General features: G+C 36.0%; 1 protein-coding gene across 4 annotated transcripts in view; it reads left to right on the top strand.

Moving 5' to 3' along the window:
• CXADR (CXADR cell adhesion molecule) overlaps positions 1-25,687 on the top strand; it is a 60,743-nt gene that overhangs the window by 25,049 nt on the left and 10,007 nt on the right. Inside the window, exons 2-7 of one of the 4 annotated variants that reach the window (XM_081302183.1) lie at positions 246-412; positions 3,390-3,594; positions 10,148-10,303; positions 11,347-11,469; positions 12,070-12,208; positions 13,283-13,466. In XM_081302183.1, the coding sequence (XP_081158309.1) occupies positions 246-412; positions 3,390-3,594; positions 10,148-10,303; positions 11,347-11,469; positions 12,070-12,208; positions 13,283-13,466 (974 nt within the window). Of the gene's footprint in view, positions 1-245; positions 413-3,389; positions 3,595-10,147; positions 10,304-11,346; positions 11,470-12,069; positions 12,209-13,282; positions 17,559-25,687 lie in introns of those variants that run through there. The other 3 variants (XM_081302182.1, XM_081302184.1, XM_081302185.1) reach the window with 3 other exon arrangements.

Here is a 25,687-nt window from a genome sequence, read left to right on the forward strand (position 1 = left end):
TAGAGACTTTGATTTTTACATAATGCTGCAAAGTTCACAGTGCTGTTTCAAGGAATTGTATGGTGTCAGATAATATTAATAGTGTCATTCCATTTTTCTGATGGCACTGCTGAATTTGAGCTCCATCCTTCTGGACCCAAACCGTGTCCTGTGTCCCTCACATCACTGTGCTCCCTTCAGTGGCTGCAAGGCCATATGTCAGAATCATCACAGATGCTCAGTTCTGTGTGTGTTTCTTTATACAGATTTCACCAGAAGTCTGAGTATCACCACTCCTGAACAGACGATTGAAAAAGCCAAAGGGGAAACTGCATATTTGCCATGCAAATTTACCCTTAGTCCAGAAGACCACGGACCACTGGATATTGAATGGCTGCTCTCCCCATCCGATAATCAGAAGGTGGATCAAGTGGTGAGTCTGATATGTGCTTATTTGCTACTGGATGTCTGTGCCTCTGTCTCCTGTGTCCATCACTGCTTATCACATAGATGAGGTGTAGGCAGCTGGGAAGAGAGCCCCCTAACTGCCCAAAAAACTGGGTGCAGATGAGGAAGGCGGTCACACTGGTGGATACTGAGGACTTCTGAAATGGAGTGGAATGGATAAGTGTCCTAAGATTACAGAAGGGGACAGTCACTAGATTTCTTTAAGAAGGCTTCAGAGAGGAAGAGGAACTTGTGAAAACTCTAGAGATTTAGGTTTGAGGCAGGGCATAGTGAGAGGTGCCTGGGGTAGGCAGACCACTGCTCTGATGGTGTGGGCAAGACAGGAGAGTGTGGGCTTCAGGGCTTCTGTCTGAGGCACACAGCACGTGGGAAGCCTGTGACAAGTGTGTGCAGAGACTAAAGCACAGCGTCACCTGAGCCTGGAGTGTCCTCATGGAAGGAAGACCCAGCTCTTCCTGGCTGAGTGACAGACACAGCCTTGTTCTCCACAGGAGTTGTGAGATGGGTGTGAAACTGGGTGCTCGGCCTTTAGTGTGTCCATTTCTGGGTTAAAAACCTAGCCTCAAACCTAAAACACAGTAAGATCTGACTAAAAGAAAAGTGGAAGGATTAGAGAGCGATTGCAAGAGAAGAGGCTTAATAATTTAAGAATTATTAAGAATTTCAGGTATGTATTATGTTAGCTGAATGTGTATCTCAGTTTATTTAAGCTAGTAGACAATGGTTACAGATGAGAATTTGGAGGATTGGGCTGGAGAAATTTTCATCCTTACTCCTGTGCAGTTACTTCAGTTAGCAGTTAGCATGAGCTGCATGCAAGGCAGGGTTTGATATGCTCTGTCCAGTCCTTCATGGCTGCCCATCTAGAATATATTCCGAGAAACTTGAGATGGCTGTGAAATAATCTGATGATACCACCTTTGTGTATATGCACTTCTGGTGGACCGAAATATTGTTATGTAGTTTGTGACTTTATATTGTTTAAGCCTTAAAACAATGCCCTGTCGTGTTGGTTTTTTTCCCCCTTTTTTCACCGTGCTGGGTTTGAACCCAGGGCCTCATGCATGAGCTCTGCCATGCAGCTACATCCCCAGCCCTAAAGTGAGAATTATTGTACATATGAAAAGGAGGAAAAAGGCCCGGAAATTTGAAGAAACCTGCGCAGAGTCACATAAGTGACCATAGATACGGTAGAGATTTTAATCTAGGTCTCTGTTATTCTCACACCTGCTCTTATTTCAAAAATCTATTGCACTGGCCTTTCCTGCCTCCCATATTACATAAACCTCTGTTTCTTCATATGTGCAACAGGGACAGATATACCTACCATTTCAAGGTTGTTTTGAGATACTGTATGCACAGGCATGTTGTGGGCTGATACACAAATGTCAGTTGTGTACTGTGCCACATCAAATAGTTCAGGCTTACATCTTAGCTGTGTTACCGGGTAGAAGTTGGTGTGTGCGAGCCACTAGCTCTCCTTAGGCTAATACATGAGGACATGTAAAATTGCCTGGTAAATAAATATTAATTCCTCACTTTGTGACCCCTTCTTGGGAAGATACTAAGGTAGTTTACAAGATAACTACCAGTGAGGACACATCTTGTTTGCCAGGCCCTTCTACTAAAGTGTGCATGTAGCAAAATGAGCTACTGAAAGTAGAATAGATTGAACTTTTTGGCCTTTCACAGCAAATAAGCCAGTAGTTTAATTCAAAGGATGCTAGAGCAGTCCATTTGTGGGATTCACAGTGTTGCTCCTGACAACTGGGTGTGGCAGGAGGATGGAGTGAATCAAGTAATCGTGTGTGTTTACAGCATGAGCCAGCTGGGGGCCATTCACCTGATTTTTATATTTACTTAGCAAACTGGTTTGAGTTCATCCTAGTTGCAGATACTTGGTGTATAAGTAAAAGATCTTTAAGGGATTAAGGATGGGATCATTGTGGAGGTGAAAATACAGAAAAGAATCCAAATTCCTCCATTCAAGAGGTTCCTAAAGAATAAACAAGGTATTTTTAAATGGCATTTATTCTGATTATACTGCCTATAATCAGCATCTCAGATTAAAAAAAAATTACTTGCAGGGTAGTTGTACTTGTTTTCTTGATTATTATTTGAGTTTGGCACTCACTGCTCTCTGGCCCTTGAGTCTCACGTGACCAAAAGAAGGAATTCATTAGTTCCTCCAAGTGATAATGTGAAAAATTATGAAATGTTTTAAACTAATTTTAGAGATTATTTGAGTTGGTTACCACAGTTTGCTTCTGAACCAAATTTAACACAGATTTTCTTTCTAAATCTAGCTTTTGGTGATTCCCGTTAAAACCTATAAGAGTGTTGCTCTGAAAATGCAACGTAATAGGAAATGGTCTTTGTTTTTAGTCACAGAAGATTCATTGCCAGGTCCTGTTAACCTGGGCCTACTAATCTCAGCCTTCTTTTGTGATTTTTGTATATTAGAGTCTAGAGCCCTCAAGTGCTTTTAACTATTAAGATTAAAAGCAGTTTTCTTTTTTTGTTAGATTCTACAGGTAAATTATGATAAATCTTTTGGGGAAGGGGCAGTATATGTTTGATTTGTACCCTAAACTGATGCACTGTAACCTTTGAGGCAGTGGAAAAATAGAGTACATAGGAAGGAACAAATTTGCACCCTTGTGCAGTTTCACTAAATCTCTTTCTTGCATAGGAGTATGTTATATAGTAATGTTGAGTCTGCTTTCCTCCATTTAAAATGGGAGCATGGGACTATATTCAAGGATCCCATTGCTCTCTTTCCATTTCCTCATTCTGTGATTTGGATGGCGGTTAAGTTTTGTCTTAATGCAGTGTTTTTCTTCTTTTTCTGTCCTTGGATCCTACAATGTCATAGTGTATGCAGAGATCCTTTAATGATTCAGGTGTTTGTCCCACTGTTTTTATTTTGGCTTTTTTTTTAGATTATTTTATATTCTGGAGACAAAATATATGATAACTACTATCAAGATCTGAAAGGACGAGTACATTTTACAAGTAGTGACCTCAAATCTGGTGATGCATCAATAAATGTAACAAATTTACAGTTGTCGGATATCGGCACATACCAGTGCAAAGTGAAGAAAGCTCCTGGTGTTGCAAATAAGAAATTTCTGCTGACAGTTCTTGGTAAGTTGCTTTATTTGTGTTAACGGGTCACTTAGTTTTAGAGTCAGTGGTTATAGTATTGTAGTCGCAGCATTTATGTGAGACAAAGCTTAAGTTTCATAGAGTAACAATTTTAAACATTTGAACTACTTCTCAAAGAACCTAAGACAGAAAACCCAGTATTGGTTTTTTTGGTTTGTTCATTTTTTTTTCTTTGTTTAGGATAAGGAAAATAAGAAGTGTCCCACTGACTTGTGAAATTCTTAAGAGTTTAAAAATAAGGGGCTGGGGATGTAGCTCAGTGGGAGATTACTTGCCTAGCACATGTGAGGCCCTGCGTTTGATCCTCAGTACTGCAAGTCAGTCAGTCGATCGATCAATCAATGGAAGTATCTTGTGGCCAGGAGCTAGAACTCTTCTATGGTTTGAATATGGTTAGTCCCATCAAAACTCACAGACTTAATTTCCTAGTGTAACAGTATGTGAGAGCTGAGTAGACCTTTAAGAGTTAATTAGGTCATGGAGGCTCCCCAGGTAGTCCCTGTGGTAGTGGATTAGTTCTCATGACAGTGGGTTGTTAAATGGGTCATCTTCATTTCCCTATTCCTTTTTTCCTCTGATGCCCATTTTCCTTCTGCCATGAGGCCTTCTGTAGAAGCCAAGCAGATACTGATGCCATACTCTTGAACTTTCAGAAATGTGTGTGCTAAATAAACCTCCTTTCTTTATAAATTATCCAGCCTCAAGTATTTTGTTGCAGCAACAGAAAACAGACTAAGACAAACTCTAAGCCAGGAGTTAAAGAGATCTAAGTTTTTTGCCTTGTCCTCATAGTTAAATAGAACCTGCACATTTCCTTAAGTTTTAATTATTAAGTCTGTCAGATCTCATTCAGTTCAAAGTCATTTCTGTGTGCTTTAAAGTTTTTACCTTTGTTATTCAAAGAATAAATGAGGTTTCTATGATGAATAATTGGAGAATAATGCAGTATGGTAGCAGGAGTACTGAATTAGAGCAGGGCCATTAAACATCAGGTAGTTTTTTGAACCCCCTGTATCAATGTCTTTCATCCTTCAGGTGGAGGAGTTAGACAGTTGCTAGAATGTCTTGAGGTTCGTTTGGTAAGGAGGTGAATGTAAGTTACTTTCTAAACTGTCCAAGACTCCAGATTCTGTGATAATGTATGTAAGCATTTTTAATCTCTTCAGATTGAGAAACTCTGAAATTTCAGATTATAGCGCATAAATAAACTTGTAAAATTTTGTTTACACAAAATGTATGATGGCTACCATGTAGAAAAATACAGCTGTCTGAGCCTGTCAGTCCTCCTGTTCTGTGACCTCTAATTTTGTTCTGGATGTCATTTGGATATCTACTTTTTGTAAGAAATGGTGACTGCTAGAATTGTTTAGCATACCCAGAAAATAAAAAATCAGGGAGTGTCTTCCCATGTCAAATGTTACCATATTCTTTTGTTTTAAAGATCTGGTTAGGGGGGCTGGGGTTGTGGCTCAGTGGTGGAGCACTTACCTAGCATGCATGAGGCACTGGGTTTGATTGTTGGCACCACATACTAATAAATAAAATAAAGGTCCATCAAAACTAAAAAATATTTAAAAAAAAAAAGATCTGGTTAGGGGTAGGATAGAGAAGTAAATAGTTGTGTTTGGGGCCAAACTCCTTTTGAACACCAGCTCTTTTCTTAAGAATGAGTATCAGAACAGGGATTGTCTTGGTCAGTAAGGTGGGCTTCTGCTGGCAGCCTCATTGAGTGGGCATCTAAGGGGTTCCTGGTAAAAAGGATTCTATACTAAATGGCACTAGTTAAAATGTTTCCTGTGGTATGAAAGCAGATGAACTGAACAAGAAACCCAAGGAAGGTCCGGGGTAACATTGGAAATCCTAGCTTTCTCGGTCTGTATTTTGTACACATGTAGTAACCTTATTTTTTTTCTTTTGTTTTTAAAATAAATGTGTAAGCAGGTGAATGTTTCTTTAGCCGTGGTCTGAACTCTTATCCTAGGCCTAGAGGTATCTGAGATTATAACTCTGACCACACCTTCTTTCACTGCTATTCTCTTGGAAACATGAAGGTGAATATGGTCTTTTAATTGGTTCACGATATACAAGCAGATCATACCTGGTTATGGAATCAGCATCTGATTCCTCAGAATGGATAAGTGAGAAGCACTAACTGTCCTGTTAGCTTTGTGGAGGATTATTATAGTCAAGTAACCTTTGAATTCAAATCATGGAGAGGGGGTAAATTGGGATATGAGGAGAGAGAAGGAAGTGGTAGCTGAAAGTAAGCAGGAATGACTAATGCTGTGATCTCATGAGGCTGTCACAGATCCAGAGAGGAACTTCTCATAACTCTTTCTTGCATGTTTTTAGATGAGTCATGACCTCTGCTGGGAGAAACCACAAGAATTGTTTTCTCTAGAAAGTAAGAACTAGAAGGAAGCTTAGCTGTTAGCTTTGCCTGAAAATTCTGCAGTGGACAAATGAAGTGTCCTGTAGTGACCCAGCTAAGTAGTAGTACATAGGAGCTCTCACTTGGTTTGCTGGTGGTGGCTCTGCCTATTAATCCTTTGATTCTGAAGGAATCGCCACCATGGCATTCACAGGGTGTAATGGTAGTTCATTCACTGAACCTGTATTCTGTGTGGCCATGAACCATGTGAATCATGACTTAGTTGACTGGATGTGAAGGGTGGCATGTTGCTATAACTTAACCGCATTACCAGAGCCTGCCCTGCTTTTTCAGATAGCCCCAAAATTCATAAGCTGAAATGGGTAATGATCACAGAGGTAAAGGTTGATATTGTGGTCTTATATCACTAATGCCTTCCCCTGGAGCTCTGGAAAGGTCTTTTGTGGAGACCTTTTTATATGAAGAGTTGTTTAAGAGTATAGTAAACATAACTGATGGTCTCCTAGATGTAAACGATAAACAATACCATGCTATCAACTCAGTGGCAGTAGCTTGTATAGTGGTTCAGTCAACTCTGACCATAAATGCCCTGGAGGATTTGCAAGCCATTGATACAGGCCAGGGCCTCCCTAACTCTTTTTAATTGAAATAATTTTTATTTAATAGAGATGTTGGGAAAATACTAGAGAGTTTCTGAGAATATAACCATCATCTAATTTCCCCCAATGTTAATATCTTACAAAATCCTTGCAATTGTCAAACTCAGAAATTAACATTGATATAATACTATTAACTAAAATACAGACTAATTTGAATTTCACAGTTTTTCACTAATGTCCTTTTTATACTAAGATGAAGTCTAGAATCCATGTTGCATTTATGACTCCTAATCTCCTCCAGTCATGTCAAGGGGTACATGATGTCGTATGTTATTGTTAATCATAATTTCTTGGTTTAGGTTTTATCTGATGTGTTTCTCCACCATAAAGTTGCTCTTTTTCTCTCTGATTAAAATATAAAATATATGTAGATAGATAGAGGATTCTATCTTAAGGATACTAAGATATATATATATCTTAAGGATACTATGACTGTGAATAAATATCCTGTTTCTCTTAATTTTTGCCCATTGAATTTAGTATGCATTGATGACTTTTGCCTAGAGTCTGGATATTTTTAAATCAAGCAGAAATGGCATTCTTAGAAGGATGACGTAAGATAAAAGTGTAATTTGTCCCATGAAGGGCTTTAGAATGTATTTCCTGAAGGCTACGGTGGCCACTAACATGGGAGGATGATTCAGTACCAGTGTAGAGCACAGCACTACTAGGTTGATGGGATGCTATGGCCAAGTGCAACTTGGTGGTCGCAGTGATCTTAGGGCCACACTGACAATCATGGAGACAAATGTTCCAAGAACAATGAACAGGTATTCTGGAAGCCTAGACCAGAGAAACACACAAAGGGCGAGACATTAACTGTGTTGCCTTTGTGGTTTTCTTTCTTCCCATGTCAGCACCGAGTGTCATGTGTGAAGAGGTAATTCTCCCTGTTGTGTAATGACTGGGAATTGGCATAAAAGAAGACTTTCTTCTCCATTGGAAAGGAGTTGGGCCACTCCTAAGTAAAGCTCAGAAACCACTGTTGATAAAATCTTTTTTTTTTTTTTTGATTCACTGTTTCAGAGACACTGAATATCCGAAACGGCCACTTTAAATAGCCACCTATTATTGGAAGTGTTGGTATATCAAAGAGGAAAGTTTACCATAGAAAAGATAAGGATTTGAGTTAGGGTTTTAATACTGTATTACCGCTAGCTGTTTGATATGCAAAACATTGCTTTAATATCTTATTTTCTGTTAGTATATTCTAATAAAGGATTCATTGATAGTTCAAAGAAATGGAACTTAAGAAAAATCAATAATGCAGTTAAGTACATCTGTGGATTCTTATTAATTAAAAAGTGTGAGTAGTGAAAGGGACATAAAAGGGAGAAATCAAATTTGCTAAGAGTAGTAAGAAATTTTGATCATGATTGACAACCTTATTTGAAGATACCCCACTGGCATGGTCCCATGCCTTGGGACCATGACATCCTGTTGTCTGCCTCTGGGAAATACTTTGGCATTTTTGTATAAAATTAAACATACACTCACCATATGACTCAAGCAGTTGCCAAGAAAAAGGAAAATATATGCCAATATTAGAGTGTTCAAGCAGTGGTGTTCGTAATAGTGCAAAACTATAAACCCCGTTCATCTTTCTTCATAGTAACGAAGGAATAAAAACGCTTCCAGGACTGTAAGAACGAAAGCCAACTTAGACTGAAAAAGAAAAAAAGCATTCCTAGCAGATATTGGGCTGGGAAGAAAAATTATGAAGTCAACTATAGAATTTACAAGAAACACAGTTTCTCTCAAGGTCATAGAGCAGCAGCAAAATATTGACTATAATTGTTTTTTTTAATGTTGTTCCCAGACTCCCTTTGCACTACACATCCCCCACTAGGGTGCTAATTACTGAAGGGTCCTACCCACTGATGGCACCCATTCCACATTTGGTTCCCACTTCTAATCACTCCTCAGAAACAGCTGATCAAGAGCTGCTGTTTTCCTGAGTCTCCTTAAAATCCACAGGATCCCCCCTGGCCAAGTAGCATTCCACAGAGCCTCCTAGTGCCTTCCTCTCTGGTCATTCTGATATTGACAGATGACACACTTGCTCCTGGTCAGTTTGGCCAATTAGACTTAAACAGTAACCCCCTAACTGGAAACCATGTTCATTAGCAGGTAAATGGAAGAGCTCATGTGCTATAGCCATTCATTGAGTCTAATCTGCAGTAACAAAGAATGGCTCCTGACATATCCAACAACATGGATCAGTCACAGAAACATGCTGAACAAAAGATGTAAGATAAAAAAGTACATACTGTAATGTTATTCTTCACTCATATGATTCTAGAAGAAGCAGAACTAATCTATAAGGATAGAAATCGAATTAGGGGATGCCTTGGGACCAGGGTATTGAATTGAGATTGACTACAGTCAGCATGAGAGAACTGTCTTTGGAGAGAATTGGACTGGGTATACAGTTGGTCCTTTGTATCTTCCACAGCCTCAGATTGTACAACTGTGGATTGAAAATATTTGAAGAAAATTTTGAAAGCATACAGGGTTTTTTTCTTGTCATTTTTCCTCAATTAATATATTATAACAACTATTTATTTAGATTGTATTAATATTATAAGTAACCTAGGGATGATTTAAGTCTGCAGGGGAAGGTTATATGCTAATACTATGCTATTTTATATAAGGCACTTGAGTCTTGCAGTATTTTGGTATCTACACTGGGTTCTGGAAGCAGTTTCTTCCACAGGTACCAAGTTATAGATGTATATAAAGTTTGCTAAATGTGCTAAACTCACATGACTAACACATGTTAATTTTATTATTTAAATATTATGCCTTAATGCAATTCAGCAGGAGGGCATGTAATGCCAGGGTGTTAATCCAGGTTTGGGGTAATGGGTTGGCAGCTACTTTAAAGAGTTACTTAGAGAGATACAGATGACAGCCTCTGATTTACCTTTATAACACTGCTCTCTCAATGGATCTGAGCTAATATAAATATAGACTGTTAAATGTCTCTGCTGCACTAAGTGAATTGTCCCTGTTATCAGCATTATTGATTATAAATCCCCTGATTGTCGGGTAACGGCACCAAGAGATGTGACTTGGCACATACTCCAAGAGGGCTACATTTCAAGCACGACGGAGAGTAGGTAAGGAGGGAAGTGGGAGCTTTCTAGAGTCTCAAGTGGCCCAGCCTGCATCATCCTTGCTTTTTTATCAAATGTGCCTCATGGAATGGAGGGCACCAAGCTGCGCCTGAGATGTTGCCCGACCTCCTCATGCAGTGGCTGCTTTCCCGAGCTTGTTATTACCTGTTTTGTGTTTGATAGAGCTGGATAAACTGTGCCGACAGCCTATTGTGATCTTTCATTCTTTTGTCAATTCTGAACCCAGGACCAACTGATAATGAGTCAGTGGTTGTACACCCCATGCTGTGTGCTTTAAGTCATGTTATCAAGATAATTTTCTTTCTCTTGTATAAAGTTGTAATTTTTTTTTTTTCTTTTAGTTAAGCCTTCAGGTACAAGATGTTTCATTGATGGATCAGAAGAAATTGGAAATGACTTTAAATTAAAATGTGAACCAAAAGAAGGTTCACTTCCACTGCGATATGAATGGCAAAAATTATCTGACTCCCAGAAAATGCCCACTTCATGGTTAGCAGGTACTGCTGATGATACAAACTGTACCATGTGCCACTGATTTGGACTTAAATCCAGTAGGGTTTGTATGAGTATTTACATACTAATTCCCTTTTCTGTCCAGAACAAATTTTCCATGGGAATTATTCAGTGCTTTATAATGACAGCCTAGTGTCATAAATGAAGAAATATTTCTGTAATGATTTTACTTTTTAGAATATTATAATTACTTACATTTGGTACATTTTATTTTTAATTGGTGGTAAATGTTCATGACCATGAATTATTTAGTGGCTAAAGTAAGTACAGCAAGAGTTGGATCTGGAGTGTTTTGCCTAGATTCATGTTGATGCTACAGTAAACCAGAAAGTTACAAATGGTCTAAATCTGATTGCTCATCCGTTTATTATAATTGACCTATTAGTTCAAACGGATTACCATGCTCTACCTTCTTCCTTTCCACCACACTCTGATCTCCAGTAGGTTTTCTCTACCCTTCTCTCTCTCTCTCTTTTTTTTTTCAAAATAGAGTCCAAACTGCGTGAATGATGCCTTCTGACTTTCATGTGTATGTTTTTCTTCCATCTAGGGCGATAAAATAGATCTTGCATATTTTCCTGCTGAATGAAAGAGCCATTGTGGAATAAGTTGTTTCTTTTTTTAATAATCAGATGTGACCCAAAATGGGATTGTCGCAGCTGCACAGTAGACCAGCACCCTTGCTTTAGCTGAGGCTCTGTGGATGAGGGATTGTGGGGACTTTTGCCTTGGCTGTAGGAATGTCAGGCATGCTTATTTGAATTCTAGAGATGTGCATGTGGCTTCAGGGCATTTTGTTTGCACCCAGCATTTTCTGTCTTCCTTTTAGTTGGATTGTCAAACTTGGTAGGGATTAACTTTATTAAAAAGGTCAGAGTGATACATACTGTAAACATGAGTTTGCTTGTGGGTAAGGGTGTAGCTCAGTGGTGGAGCTCTTGCCTAGGTCTGTGTTCCATCCCCAGCACAGCAAAGAAAAAGACTGTTTTTTTTTCTTCTTCTTCTCCCCCCCACCACTCTACCATAGAAATGACTTCACCTGTTATATCTGTAAAAAATGCCACTTCTGAGTACTCTGGGACATACAGCTGTACAGTCAAAAACAGAGTGGGCTCTGATAAGTGCCTGCTGCGCCTAGATGTTGTCCCTCGTAAGTATCTTTCTGTTTTGTTATTTTTTTACATTCTTCTTTAGTTGTCAGCAAGTGTGTATTGAGGGCATGGGGATGCTAACTTTGATCAGAACACAATTTGGCTGGGTTATTACCTTTTCTAGCCCATGGAGAGGGAAAGTACATTTTATTGATAAAACCTGCATCTTTTTAATGATGTTAAGAAGAGCTACATTCCCAGCCAAGCTTATTTTTTTATTTCGAGACAGTCTTGCCAAGTTGCGTGGATGGCCTTGAACTTGTGATCCTCCAGCCTCCAAAGTAGTTGAGATTACAGGTTTGCACCAGCATGCCCAGTTAGAACATTCTTATATGCCAACAAAGATAATTTTGAATATTATTTTAGTCTGGTTTTACCATTTTTATGCTGGAAATATACAGTTCAGAAGAAAAGTCTTCTAATAGATTTTTCCTGCTGGATCACAAATGGCTAAGTAGTTTGTCTCTTAAAAGTTAATATATGCAACAAAATCAATCAATTAGTGTGTGTGTGTGTGTGTGTATATATATATATATATATATATCCCATTTTCCACATCAATAGATTTTTTAAGTATTCTTATTAACATCTCATTCTAGCTTCAAATAGAGCTGGAACAATTGCAGGAGCTATCATAGGAATTTTGCTTGCACTCGTGCTCATTAGTCTCATCGTCTTTTGCTGTCGTAAAAAGCGCAGAGAAGAAAAATATGAAAAGGAAGTTCACCATGATATCAGGTAATTAAGTGAAAAGAGGGGCTGACAGATTTATATCACCTGTATCTCTGAAGAATTAGTTCTCTTAAGCATTTGCAGCATGCTATTTCTTTCTGAAAATTGAGTAAAAGTGTTGGCTCCTCCCATAACACATTTCAGAGCATTTACTTTGAATTTCAAATATACTGGCCCAACCATATTTCATTATTCTCTGCCCAGATTTTCTTGTATCCCATTTTGAGAACTACTGCAAAATATCAAGACTACCTTGCCTACCTTTTCACAATAAGATGGCAGGAATGAAGTTTTAAGAAATGGAGCAGATGTTGAAGTTTGACCTAATTATATCAAGTGATATGGATAGTTTGTTGAACTGTTGGTAGTATAATTTTATTTTTCTAACCATTAGATAACATATTGGATTCTAAAAACTTAAAAAATAATAATACAGGACATAATTTAACACCCTTAAAGTTGCATTTGGTAGGTGTGGGGTGGGGTTTGAGCACTTATACTTTTAAAGTACATTAAAAGTTACTCAGATATATGTCCTTTGCTGGTAGTTGGTATGAAAATTCTTAAGTCTCAATTCCCAGGTTTTACAGATTTAGATTTGCAAGGTTTTCAGCTAGACAATTTTAATAGCTAAAAGGTTTTTTCCCTCCCTTTCCTTTTTTTTAGGGGATAAAATTTATATCTGTGGTGTTAATACTTTTAGAAAGTATTATATCACTATAATTAGATTCTCTTTATCATAGATACTAGAATATGGAGCTATTCAAGATTTAATAAATAGAGCCTTATAAAAGCATACACATTTGTGTAGAAATCACATTTCATGTTGTGAAGTTATACACTCTTTAATCAATAAAGCGTATCAGTTAGGCTCAAATACACAGTTCATGACATTGTGCCTTGTTCTGTTTTTGTTTTGTTTTTTTTTCTGTGTGTGTGTGTGTGTGTGTCTGTGTGTGACACACAATTTTATATACTTTGTATTTAAATAGAGGCCCTTCCGCATGATTCATATCTTACACAACAGTAGATTTTTAAAAACTTGTTTATTTAACTTGCATTGCGGACTCTGCTTTCCAGGGAAGATGTGCCTCCTCCAAAGAGCCGAACATCTACTGCCAGAAGCTACATTGGCAGCAATCATTCATCCCTGGGATCTATGTCTCCTTCCAACATGGAAGGATATTCCAAGACTCAGTATAATCAAGTACCAAGCGAAGACTTTGAACGTGCTCCTCAGAGTCCGACTCTTCCACCTGCTAAGGTAGCTGCCCCTAATCTAAGTCGAATGGGAGCGGTTCCTGTGATGATTCCAGCACAGAGCAAGGACGGGTCTATAGTATAGAGCCTCTTACCTCTCTTCTTTGTTCTCAGTGTTTCTTTTCTTCTCTTGATATATTAAAACCTATTCTAGTCTAAATTTTGTTACCAGCCTCAAAAAAAAAAAAAAAAAAAAAAAAGTTAACCAGAAACTGTAAGAAATATGCTTCACAAAGTTTTGTTTGGTTATATTGAAACAATAAAGTTAATATAGTTAGTAAAGACAAATTCATCATCTGGAAAAGGTGGATTTTTTTAAAGTGGTTGATTTCAAAGGTATCTGAGTATTAATATATAAGCACTTTGAATATTAAATCACAGGTGAAGAAATTTGTAAACATACATGTATACTAGATTGATACTTGAATCATCTGAAAGTGGTAATTTATAATTTCTACCATTATTTTAAAGATGTTTGTCTCATTTATTTATGACTCAACAATGTCTCCCAAATTAGTAAAGAAATACCCATGGCAAAAATACTCATGTATGTTTATACTTGTTTTTCTAGCCTCTTTGAAAACACTAAAGATGTTTGGAATATCTCCAATAATGGAAAACACTACAGTATTTTAGAAATGACTAGTTTTACTGCTGAGCTATTCATAAGCCTTGGGTAGGAAATGATTTTTAATTGATAGACTGCTACAGGCAACAGGGCCATCATAACCTCTCTTGTATGCTCAAGAACAGAAGCATCAACAGATTCAGTTAGAACATTTGCTTCAGCTACATATAGAGTTAGTACCATTGGTCTGATAGTAGGGGCAGATTTTAAGTGTTGAATGGTCTGATGCCTTGAGGCCTATGGCCATCTGCATGTGGTGACCAGATAGATCCAGATGTATTTCACATTGTCCAACTAAACACTGGCTCTCCACTTTAGGTGATGTTTTTCTAATAAGATAATGTTGTAATTCATTTATTATTTGACAGTTATAAATGAAAATTCCCTAATTATTGATACTAAATTTTAAGTGGTGTTTCGTTTGTTTTGATGTATTTTTTGTTTGGGGATGGTGTTGCATATTATATATACTTACCTTCTTGAATGCAATTCCTGGAGGGTATTTTCATCATAGACTCAGAGATTCAATACATTTTACACAAATAAAGATCCTCCATCAATTCTGTACTGCAGACTTTGGAGAATGTACAGTTGCTGTTGTGTGGCCAAACATGTCATTGTGTAGTTTCAGCAAATCAAGTTGAGCTTTGAAAAAATTTGAGTCTTAAGTTTTGTGAAAGCAATTTATTCTTAAAAGAAAAGAAAATGGAGTAAAGGGAATACTCCTGCCTGCCAAATGTGTTCAATAATGTTTAAGTAGAAGAAAGTGGATTTATTGTATTTCCCTTAAGATTGTGAGGGAATGTGCATATAGTAGAATGAGCCAACAGTTTTATAGTATATAAGGTCTGTAATAAATTATTTCATTAGCTCTAAAGCCTTTTCCCTAGATTTTAGTAGGGAGTTGGTTTCTGTTAATCTCTTTGGGTGCTGTGGTGGTAAATGCTACATTATGAATTAATGTTGGCATGTATTCACAATTAGGAAGAGTGTTGTATACTTTTTAATAGTAAACTTAAGCTGAATGTCTGCATAATGGATTAGTGTACAGTTTTACATATTTGGAAACATTTTAAGTAGATTTTTAACCTTACATAAAGTTGCTTTTTATACTTGTGTTAACATCTTCATCTGTGCCTTTTTGGGTAATTTAATTTCTATTATGATCTGGTGCCTATGAGCTAGCTATCACCTACCTGAAAGGTGCTTAGAGGTGAAGGTACTGTTTCTGAAAACACATCACTGTGACACCTTTCTACCCTCATTCTTTGAATCTTGACTCTTCCTTTCTTTTCTTTTTCAAAGTAACTTAAATAATTGTATTCTTCATAAAAATTTAAAAACTTTAATATCCCCAATACTCTTTGACTGTGTTTCTGATTTTGAAACAGTAACTATTTTTGAATGCTAGCTGTTTGGCTTGTTTTTTAAAGATATTAGGAGACTAAAACAGATCACAGACTTTAATAACAAAAGATTTTTGGCCTGTCCTATTTCTGATTTTCAAATAGTGAAAATTATGCTATTAATCAAAGTAAAAATTATTATGGAGAGTATACCTGTGTAAGGTTTTCCTTATGTTAAACTCTGTATTGGATTTAACTGTAAGTAAATCAGAATCTCTTCCAAAAAGTAGTTTAGTTTAGATCCATAGCAACTGTAATCCAAAAAACAAGCTTGTGAAAAATCACTTGTGTAACCTGAACAAACCTTTCAGGTATGATTAGGTTTAGAGGACCCAGCTCAGTTTTAGGCTTGATATTTTCTTTATTTACTTTTATTGTAAATTTCACTTGATCTAAAGGTCAGATAGTACTAGTAATTTCCCAAATAATTCTCCCTGTTAAATTTTAATTGAACCAGATATCAATTATTTATTCTAGAATTACTACTCATGATGATCAAGTAGTTCAATAAAAAAAATTATTAGACTATTTCAACTAGAGCATAGTAATATCAGTCAAGGACAACACTGCATCTTCAAAGCAAAACTGTTTGATTCCACTTTATTCCTGAGAGACTTTAGTACCATCTTTTAAATAAGTTACATTGGATAATTTGAAGAGAAACGATATTGTGGATTAATATGGTTCTGTGTTTTGAATATGGAGTAGTTTATAGGTATTCTTATTATTATTGACCAGTGTTACTAATATTTTCCTTAGAAAGCCTACCCACCTAAAAAAAGGCTCATTGATTATATTTACCAGTTATTGTGGGCAAATTTTCTTTATATTTAAGCTGTCTGCCAAGGATTTGTTACAGTAGAAACACAGCCTGAGTGTATCATAGGGGGAAGTTAATTGAAAACTTAAAAATCCATATAGATTACAGATACAAAGAAATATCTGATTTCTGTTAGATAATTTTAAAAATTTTAGAATGGGTTGGAAATTTGGATCAAGTAAAGGGGCAAGTAAACATTTTGATTAAATATAAGAAAAACTCATTGCATGAACTTGGCTATCAAATTCTGTAATATGTGGCTTATTAAAATAACTTCTCAGTCTCTTTTTGTGTGTGTGCAGCATGTAAGTTTGAAGTTACATGTGAATGTTTATAGTTTTTTTCTAATTCTCATTTCAACAGTGTTTAGGGCTTTCAGATGCCTTATTCTAGTGTAAACAGGAAAAGTCCATATTTTTTGTGGTTAATGCTTTGGTGTGTCACATATGGAGTAGTTTGTAGAAAATGTTGGCACAATTTTAGATTTTCAGTGGCTTGTGACATATATTATATATATATATATGTATATATATATATCTTTATAACATTTCTGTGTTCACTAGTATAAATGTTCTGGGCAAGTTTTAATATTTCAAATGCCTTTGGATATTCCAGCAATAAAGGCAACATGTTCTGCAATAGGATTTCATACTTACTTGCCTGCTTCAATACTAAAATAGTCTATAACTGAGCACAAACTCCTTTCATAATTGTTATAGAAGCAGGGAAGAATGATAAATAAATTCTGTGAATTGTGGTTCTGTTTATTTCTCTTAAGGGAAGGCTGATCATTTATCTTATGGATATTAACATTGGTCTATTATTAATTAAAATCCAATTTTACAAAATACGTATCCTATTTTGTAATTTAAGAAGACATCGATTATAAGTTGGGTTTGGTTTTCATCATGGACTCTAAAGGTTCCATCAAAGAAGAGCGAGCTCTGTTTTCTGCCAGCTTGTTTTAACAACACAAGTATTAAGAGAACCACAATTCACTGATGCACTTATTCTTGTCCCTAACTGTGAATTTTAATGGTAAATACACTTGTACTACTGAGAACTATTTTGACACTTCACATTTGCAAAATAGAGCATTGGTAATATCAGTTGCAGATTTTGTATTTAAAATTTCTGGCTTACATATCCAATGGTGCAGATTTTGAAATTTGTAAGAACAAAACTTGTTTAAAAAACCAAGAACTTGCTCTTATAGTTTTGTGACCTTGTGTACTTTTGAAATAAAACCAAGAAAGCAGTTCTCTGCCTTGTGGTGTGGCTTTATTATGCCTTTTTCAAAATGTGTACTAAAGCTCCAATATGTTATTTTTTTTTTTCCTACTTTTCTACATGGAGGTTTCCTTTCCCCAGCCCCCATGTATCCTTTAAACAGGAAGAATAAAGATTGTAACAACCATGTATCAGTGAATATGTGTCAAATATACATATTTATTTTCTCACCCCTGTGTCTTTATATGATGGTATATATTTGAGATGGACCCTCCAAAGTTATGTCATTTCAGAATTTATAATATAAATTTAGTTTTTCAGCTGAATTAAAAATAAGCACACATTTTTGTATTAAATGCATAATTGAACAAAATCTCTTGGACTGGGTAATTTATAACAGAATTTTTTTTTTTCCATTTTTGAGATGGGATTTCACTGTGTAGCCCAAGCTGGTCTCAAACTTGTGGGCTCAAGTAATACTCCTGCCACAGTCTAGCTGGTGCTGGGACTACAGGCTTGTGCTGCGTTGCCTGACTGAAGAACAGAAATTTACTGGGATACATGATAAAGGAAGACATGCATAGATTAAGTGTCAGGTGGGGGCTTGGCTCACTCCTTCAAAAATGGCACCACTTCCTGTGTCCTCAGAAGGTTCAAGTCTCTTATGTAAGGATGTTAATTTAAAAGGGTGGAACCCTTGTGACTTGATTTTTCCCAAAGTCCTTATCTCTTAATACTATCACATTGAGTATTAAGATTTCAACATAAGAGTTTTAGGGATAACTAAAACATTCAGACCATAGCAACATCTCATTGTAGTTTAAATTAAGCTATTCTGATTGACTTTAAACACTGATTTCAGGACAACCCAGGATGGAATATTAATAATGCTTCTGTAAGAAGACATCTTCAGGAAGGCTTTGTTCATATGAGGTTTTCTCAGCCTCAGCACTACCAACATTTTTGGCTAGATAATTTTTTTGTTGTTGTAGGGAACTATTTGTAATGTAAATTATAGGATATTTAGCAGCACCTCAGGCTTCTACCCACTAGATGCTAGTAGCACCCTAGTTCCTACTCCTACAATTGTGGTAATGAAAAGTGTCCCCAAACATTGTCAAAATGTGCCCCCAGTGTAGGCAAATCACTTCCATTTGAGAGCCAGTGGCTTACACTAATGTGAAATTTTTCTACTCTGGGATTAAGAAATGAAAAGCACAGGACTTAGAAGTGTTTGAAAATTGCTTATTACTAGTTGCTTTACTTCAGTTTCTCAGTGTTTAAAACATAGATAAAAATATCTATAACACAAGGGTATTTACCAAACCACACGGGACATTAAAAAATTGTAAAGAGACAGAATTAGTGTAATAAGGAAAATTCTTTGTATTTATTCCTGATAGCTGAAATGTGAATGACAGAGACTTAAAAGAATCAAGATTATATAATAAAATATGCTAAGTGAAATTACTGAGTATAATTTAATTCCATTAATTTAGATCATAGTTAAAAGTCTCGTAGCTCTATACCAGATCATATTTCTGGTTCATTAAGTAACAAATAGCAAAGCTGATTAAATTGAGATGACATTGAATAAGAAGTAATTTGTCATTATAGTGTATGTCAGAGGCATACATAATTAAATGGAATTTTTAAGATGCAATCATGACAGCCATGAAAAGATAAGGAAACCAGTCCTTGAAACTAAGCTTCTCATGTATAAATCAAATGCACTTTAGTGTTAGATAATTTTTTAAATTATTTTTAAATTATATTTTTAAATTTTAAATTATTTTTTAAGTTATTAAAAATTTTAATTTTATTAATTATTTATGGGGGGAAAAGAGTTGCCGCCCTAAGGTAACCACAGAAAGAGAAGATATTATGTTCTTGATCATGGTTATTAAAAGAGGTTATTAAAAGAAGAATCTCTAAAGCTAATGAAAAGCTGAGAATTAAATATTCAGTCTAGGTAACCAAGGACTAAGTTCTTGATCAGTTTCTTCGTTATTGCTGAGCTATGAAAATTCTAACTGTAATGGTGAATGGGAGAGGTGAGAAAAATACAGGAAATTGTGGAGTTTGATGTCAGTTCCAAACAATGTATTAGAAGCTGTTATGATCTTGGCTTGTCCTCAGCCATTCTTCCCAGTCCTAGTGGATAGATTGTATTAAAAGGTAAATATGATCATATTAAAGACAAGATCATTTTAACATGACACAAAATGCTTCTCACAGTTCATTATGTTTCTCTATGGTTTATTTTCTCCATAGAACTGGGTGATAGTCGTACTCAATAGCTAAGGGGCTATAGTTTATTTCTGTGAACATGCAACTTCTTCAACCAGGCAGCATCCTTTTCTTTTTTTCTTGCCTACTGCATATTTGCCCTGCAACTTTTAAATTCAAACACTCTTTTGAGTCATTTTTCCTGATTCACACCTCTACTTCTTGAGCCCATAGCTAAAGCAGGGGAACTTCTGGGCCCTCTTCATTGCCAATGAAGTCTTCTATTTCACAAAAAGTCTTTGGCATTCTAATTGTTCCACATGCTTAATATACCTCTCAGGAGTCTGAAGGTGGTTTATGTACCTCAGCCCCCAATGCCTGACCATATGACTTGCAAATTGCATAGTTAATGTTGAATTGATATTTAATAAGGAAATGAACACTTAGGGATAGGCATTCATTTATTAAATTAAGTGTCATAGGGTCAGCAAAATGCCTGACCTGGTCTCTAAAAGGCGATTTCATGAGAAAAAAGGGTGAGTAAGTACACATAGGGGGAAAACGTTATACTTGGCTTAAAAGGTGAACTTGCCCACATATAGAATGGGGTGACCTGATTGAATAGGAGCTGTCACTAAAATAGGATTCATTACTACAAAATCTGGAGAAGTATCTTACAGATTTCTAAAGACTTCCTTAGATATTACAACTGAGTAGGTCTGGGGAGAAGTCAGTGATAACTCTTCTCTGCCAGATTATTTCAATATCTGCAACTTTGGGAACCTCTGACTGATCTAAGAAATTCAGATAACTGATTTCCAAGCTCAGTCACTAATGGCAAAATATTTTTTTCTTGCAAACATATCTGACTATATTTGTAGTATGTTTGAAGAAAAACACACTGTTGCCTAATTTTTGGTAGAGTAATATTTTTTGGTATCAGAAATTAGGGAAACCTGCTTAGATATCCTAAAACACCATTTCTTTGAAGATTTTTAGTTTTCAAAGACAACAGTATTGTATCAGTTATTTTCAAGTCTTTTAAAATGGCAAATTATATGAAATGACTGTTCATTTACAAGTCATTTCTATGTGTAATTGTATTAATTTGCTAGGGCTACCATAAGAAATTGCCACAAACTTTGTGGCTTAGATACAGAAATTGAGTGTGTCTTACAGTTCTGGAGGCTAGAAGTCCAAAATCAAGCAGGGTTGGTAACTTCCAAGGGACTGTGAGGGAAGGATCTATTGCTTGTAGATGGCTTGTTTCTTTTCACACTGTCTTCCTTCTATGAAAGTTGTCCAAATTTCCCCCCTTTTAAGGACACTAGTTGTGTTGGATTAGGACTCACCTTAATGACTTGATCTTAATCAGTTGTATCAGTAACAAATTTATTTTCAAATAAGATCATATTTTCAGTTACTGGGGAGATTAAAACTTCAATATGGGAACTTAGGATGGTGGGGACAATTCAACTCAACAGTAATTGAGTACAAATTATGAAGAGGGACTAAAAATAGTGAAAGTTGGTGTGGAACACATACCCAGAGGGTTTTCTGTTTGTTTAATTTTCAGTGATATAATAAAAATACCAACACCAGGGCTAGGGCTGGGACTCAGCAGTAGCGCACTTGCCTGGCATGTGTGAGGCACTGGGTTCGATTCTCAGCACCACATATAAATAAATAAAATAAAGGTCTATCAACAACTAAAAAAATATTTTTTAAAAAAATATCAACACCAGAAGTTACATCATGACCTTAAATTTTCTCCTTCTCACTCTAGGAGTATCCTGCTTATATTTCAAGTATGGATGACTATAATACACTTTTTAAACCTCGCATCTGCTTGTCAAGTGACAAAGGAGTAGTTGATGGTTATGAACTTCTTTTTATGAATCTTGCTGACACGGTGAAACTTATTCAGGGAAGGACAGCTTTCAAGAAGTTTTTAAAGTTATTCATAGGTTTTTAAAGTTATTCATAGGTTTAACTTTATAGATTTAAATATTTTTCTATAGTTTCTTAGTATTTCAAAAAGGTAATAATGCACAAAGTATAGAATGGAATGGAAGTTACCCTCCCCACTCATGTTTTCAGCTTCTGTTACCACTTGCCCTTCAAAAGGCATAACAAAATTGTTTTTTAAATTTAATTAATAGGTTATCTATTCACAACACAAATTCAAAAGTATGAATATATTGTGAAAAGTATGATCAATCATATTTTATCCTTCTGGGAATATTCTGTACACACACACACACACACACACACACGTTGTGTTTTTGAGTTTGTCCTGAACATTTATTAAATGTTAAAAATTTAATGTGAATGGATTGCTCATGAAGGATGAAGGGATATTAGGTTTTTGTTTGGAGCAATTGAGTAAGAGAATTGAGGTGGGAAAGATAGGATTAGTAAATTTTAAAGTAGAAAGAGTCCTGTTATAACCTTGCAACATGTAAAATGTTAGAATCTAGGGAAGATGATAGTTGGCAGGTGAATCACAGACTTGAACCAAAGAAATTAGAGCTATGATTCTTCTAATGTGTGAAAGTTAAACAAAGGAACATATTGAGTTTGAGGAGTTTATTAGAGTATGTAGGTGGAGACACTGGAGTGTATGATTTATACATATATGCATATGTATATATGATTTTTCCCATTAACATTATGTTAGCTTTTCATCACTGAGACCAAAATACCTGATGAGCAATGTAGAATAGGAAAGTTTATTTTGGGTTCATGATTTTAGAGTTTCAGTCCATGGTCAGCCAACCCCATTGTTCTGGATCTGAGGCAGAACATCATGGCAAATGGGTGTGAAAGAGGAAAGCTGCTCAGTTCATGGCATTAAAAAAAAAAAAAAATGAAGCAGAGAGAGAACCAGTAGCCAGGGATGAGATCTAATCTCCAAAGGGATACCTCCAGTGACCTGCAGCTTTCAGCCATGCCCAGTCTACTTGTAGTTACCACCCAATAGTCCCAACTATTAATCCTTGAAACAGATTAATCCACTGATAAGGTTATAACTTTCATCACTGCCTAAAAGCCTACCTCTGTATCTTGCTATGTTGGGGACCATGCTTTCAAAACATGCCAGATAATTAGACAAGCTACATATTTATTGATGCAATGATCTGTACACCACAATTGAAGGAACCTGGTAAGGAGAAAAGTGAAGTCTGGCTCTCTCTTTTTTTTTTTCTTTGCCCCACTCCTCCCCGTCCCAGTTATGGTAACACTTAACATGAAGTCACAGTAGTAACAACATTTTAAGTGTTCAATATACTATTGTTAATTATAGGAAGTGTTGTACAGCTGTTATCTAGAACTTAATTGTCTTTTATATATAACTGAAATATTTTACTTGTAGAATAACAACTCTTGATTTCTCCCTCTCCCCAGCTCTCAGCAACCATGATTTTACAATTTGTGTGTGTGACTTTTTTATATAATTGATACAAATGGTATTACACAATATTTGTCCTTCTGTGACTGATTTCTTAGAATAATGTCCTCCAGGTTTATTCATGTTGTCACATATGAAGGACATTTCTTTTTTTAAGGCCAAATAATGCTGCTTTGTATGCATATACTACATTTTCTTTATCCAATGTATTAACATTTTGATTGTTTCCACATCTTTGCTCTTGTGAGTAATTCTGCAGTGAACAAGGAGTGGAAATATCTCTTTGAGATTTTGATTTCATTTTCTTTTTGGAAAAATACCCAGAAGTGGGATTTCTGGATCATATGGTAGTTCTATTTTTACCTTTTTGAGGAACCTCCGATCTGTTTTCCTTAATGGCTACATCAATTTACATTTCCAAAAGTGTACAAGGGTTCCATTAATTTCCATATTTTTATCAACATTTATCTTTTGGGCTTTTTGTTTCTTTATTTTTAAAGGTGTTAGGTGAAAATTTATGGTTTTTAAATTATGGTTTAAAGTTAAAGACACAGGTTAAATCCATAAGAAGGATTAAATAATCAAGAATGAGTGTGTAGAGTGAGATGAGAACCCAAGTGAGTACCCAGGGCACAAGAAAACTGAAAAGAAACTATTTTGAGAATGATATCACTCATGACAGACAAGTTCCAGTGGAATGGTCCTGAGAATGCTGGTAAGATTTGGATCATAAATTCATTAGGCTTGGCCTATTCAGGGCATAGTACATTTTGCTGGCAAAGAGTAAGTGCTCGATAAAAGTGTATAAAGGCATGATTTGTTTCATTCCTTATATTTTATAAATAGTAACAAACTTTCCTATTCATTTTCTACTGTTTATGGAGAATTTGGAAGCATATGACTTTAGGAAGACATGAAGTGGCCATGGACCACTTTAGAAATTAGAACCCCACCGGGTTATACAAGCAAATAGATGACTATTTGACATATAAGTTCTCCTAGATGAAAGCTGATTAAAACTGTTGCTTCCAGGTTTATTTTCTTGAAACATTATGTGCACTCTCTTGCTCAAAAGCTTTTCTATCTAACTTCTAATTTAAAGTCCAAACCTTTGCTGGGTGCAGTGGTGTATACTTATACTCACAGCTATTTGAGAGGCTAAGGGAGGCCTGCAAGTTCAAGCCAGCCTGGACAACTTAGGGAGACCCTGCCTCAAAATTAAAAAAAAAAAAATTAAAAGGAGTGGAAACATAGCTCAGTGGTAGGGTGCTCCTGGGTTTAGTCCCTAGAGTCCAAACCTTATCCTGGCTTTTCACTTTTACAACTGACTCCACTCTCATACTTACTCTGCCCTAACACTTGCACATACCTGTGTTTGTTTATTTATTTTTCTTTAGAAAGAAATATGTCAGGCTGGGGATATGGCTCAAGCGGTAGTGTGCTCGCCTGGCATGCCCACGGCGCTGGGTTTGATCCTCAGCACCACATACAAATAAGGATGTTGTGTCCGCCGAAAACTAAAAAATAAATATTAAAAAAAAAAACTCTCTCCCTCTTTCTCTCTCTTTAAAAAAAAAGAAATATATCATTTTACATATATATAAAAATATCTTAAGATAAATGCCTGAAAGGAGAGGTAATAAGTACAGTATTTTGATTGTAAAAATACTCTCCTAAAGTGTGGTAGAAATTTATGGTCTCAGTGGATGAGAGTGCTTATCTCCAATCTTTATCAATATTCTACCCAAATTTCTGATCTTTCCTGATCTCAGGAGATAATGATTTTGTGGTCTAAAATTCTATGTATTTGTTCACTTGATCAATTTTTCCTTTGTCTGAACAATATTTCTATTTTGGAGAACTGGTTTGGTATCCTTTGTCCATTTTTCTTTTGTATGATTATTCTGCTAACTTGGAGGAGTTTTAATTTTTTCCCCCTCAGGTTGTTATTTCTACTTTGCTGTTTATGGTTTTGCCCTTTCTTGACCACACAATCCTAATTCTTCCCTAAATCCCACTACCGAAGAAGCTACCTCCATATTGTTCTGATTCAATCTGACTTCTCCCTCCTTGTACCCTCAAGGAAACTGAGGTTCTCAATTCTCTGAGCAGATGTCAGACTTCTCAAAGATGGAGACATCTTTACACCTAAATGTTCAATATATAATAGATTCTCAGTAAACTGTGTTGATAATTCTAACAGCTTTGTTCTATGTACTTATTATGTTACTGCCACATTATCCCCATCACATCGCAGTGTCTCTCATTTATTCATCGTTTTTTTTTTTCTCAAGCTGTAGGAGTTTTCACCTAAAACAATTTTATGGAATCAGTACTAAACTAATGAAGAAAATAAATTTTCTTACACCTAAAAAGAAGATGCATCTAGGTCACGTGTGTTAGGTCAGCTGTCATACACTATTCCAAGTTGAATGTTGGCTGCTGGCACTGTGCTCTTCTAATATTGCTAAGTAGGACATCTTTCCTCTCACATAGTCCT

Source organism: Spermophilus citellus (genome assembly GCF_964194105.1).
Source record: "Spermophilus citellus genome assembly, chromosome: 7".
NCBI lineage: Eukaryota > Metazoa > Chordata > Mammalia > Rodentia > Sciuridae > Spermophilus > Spermophilus citellus.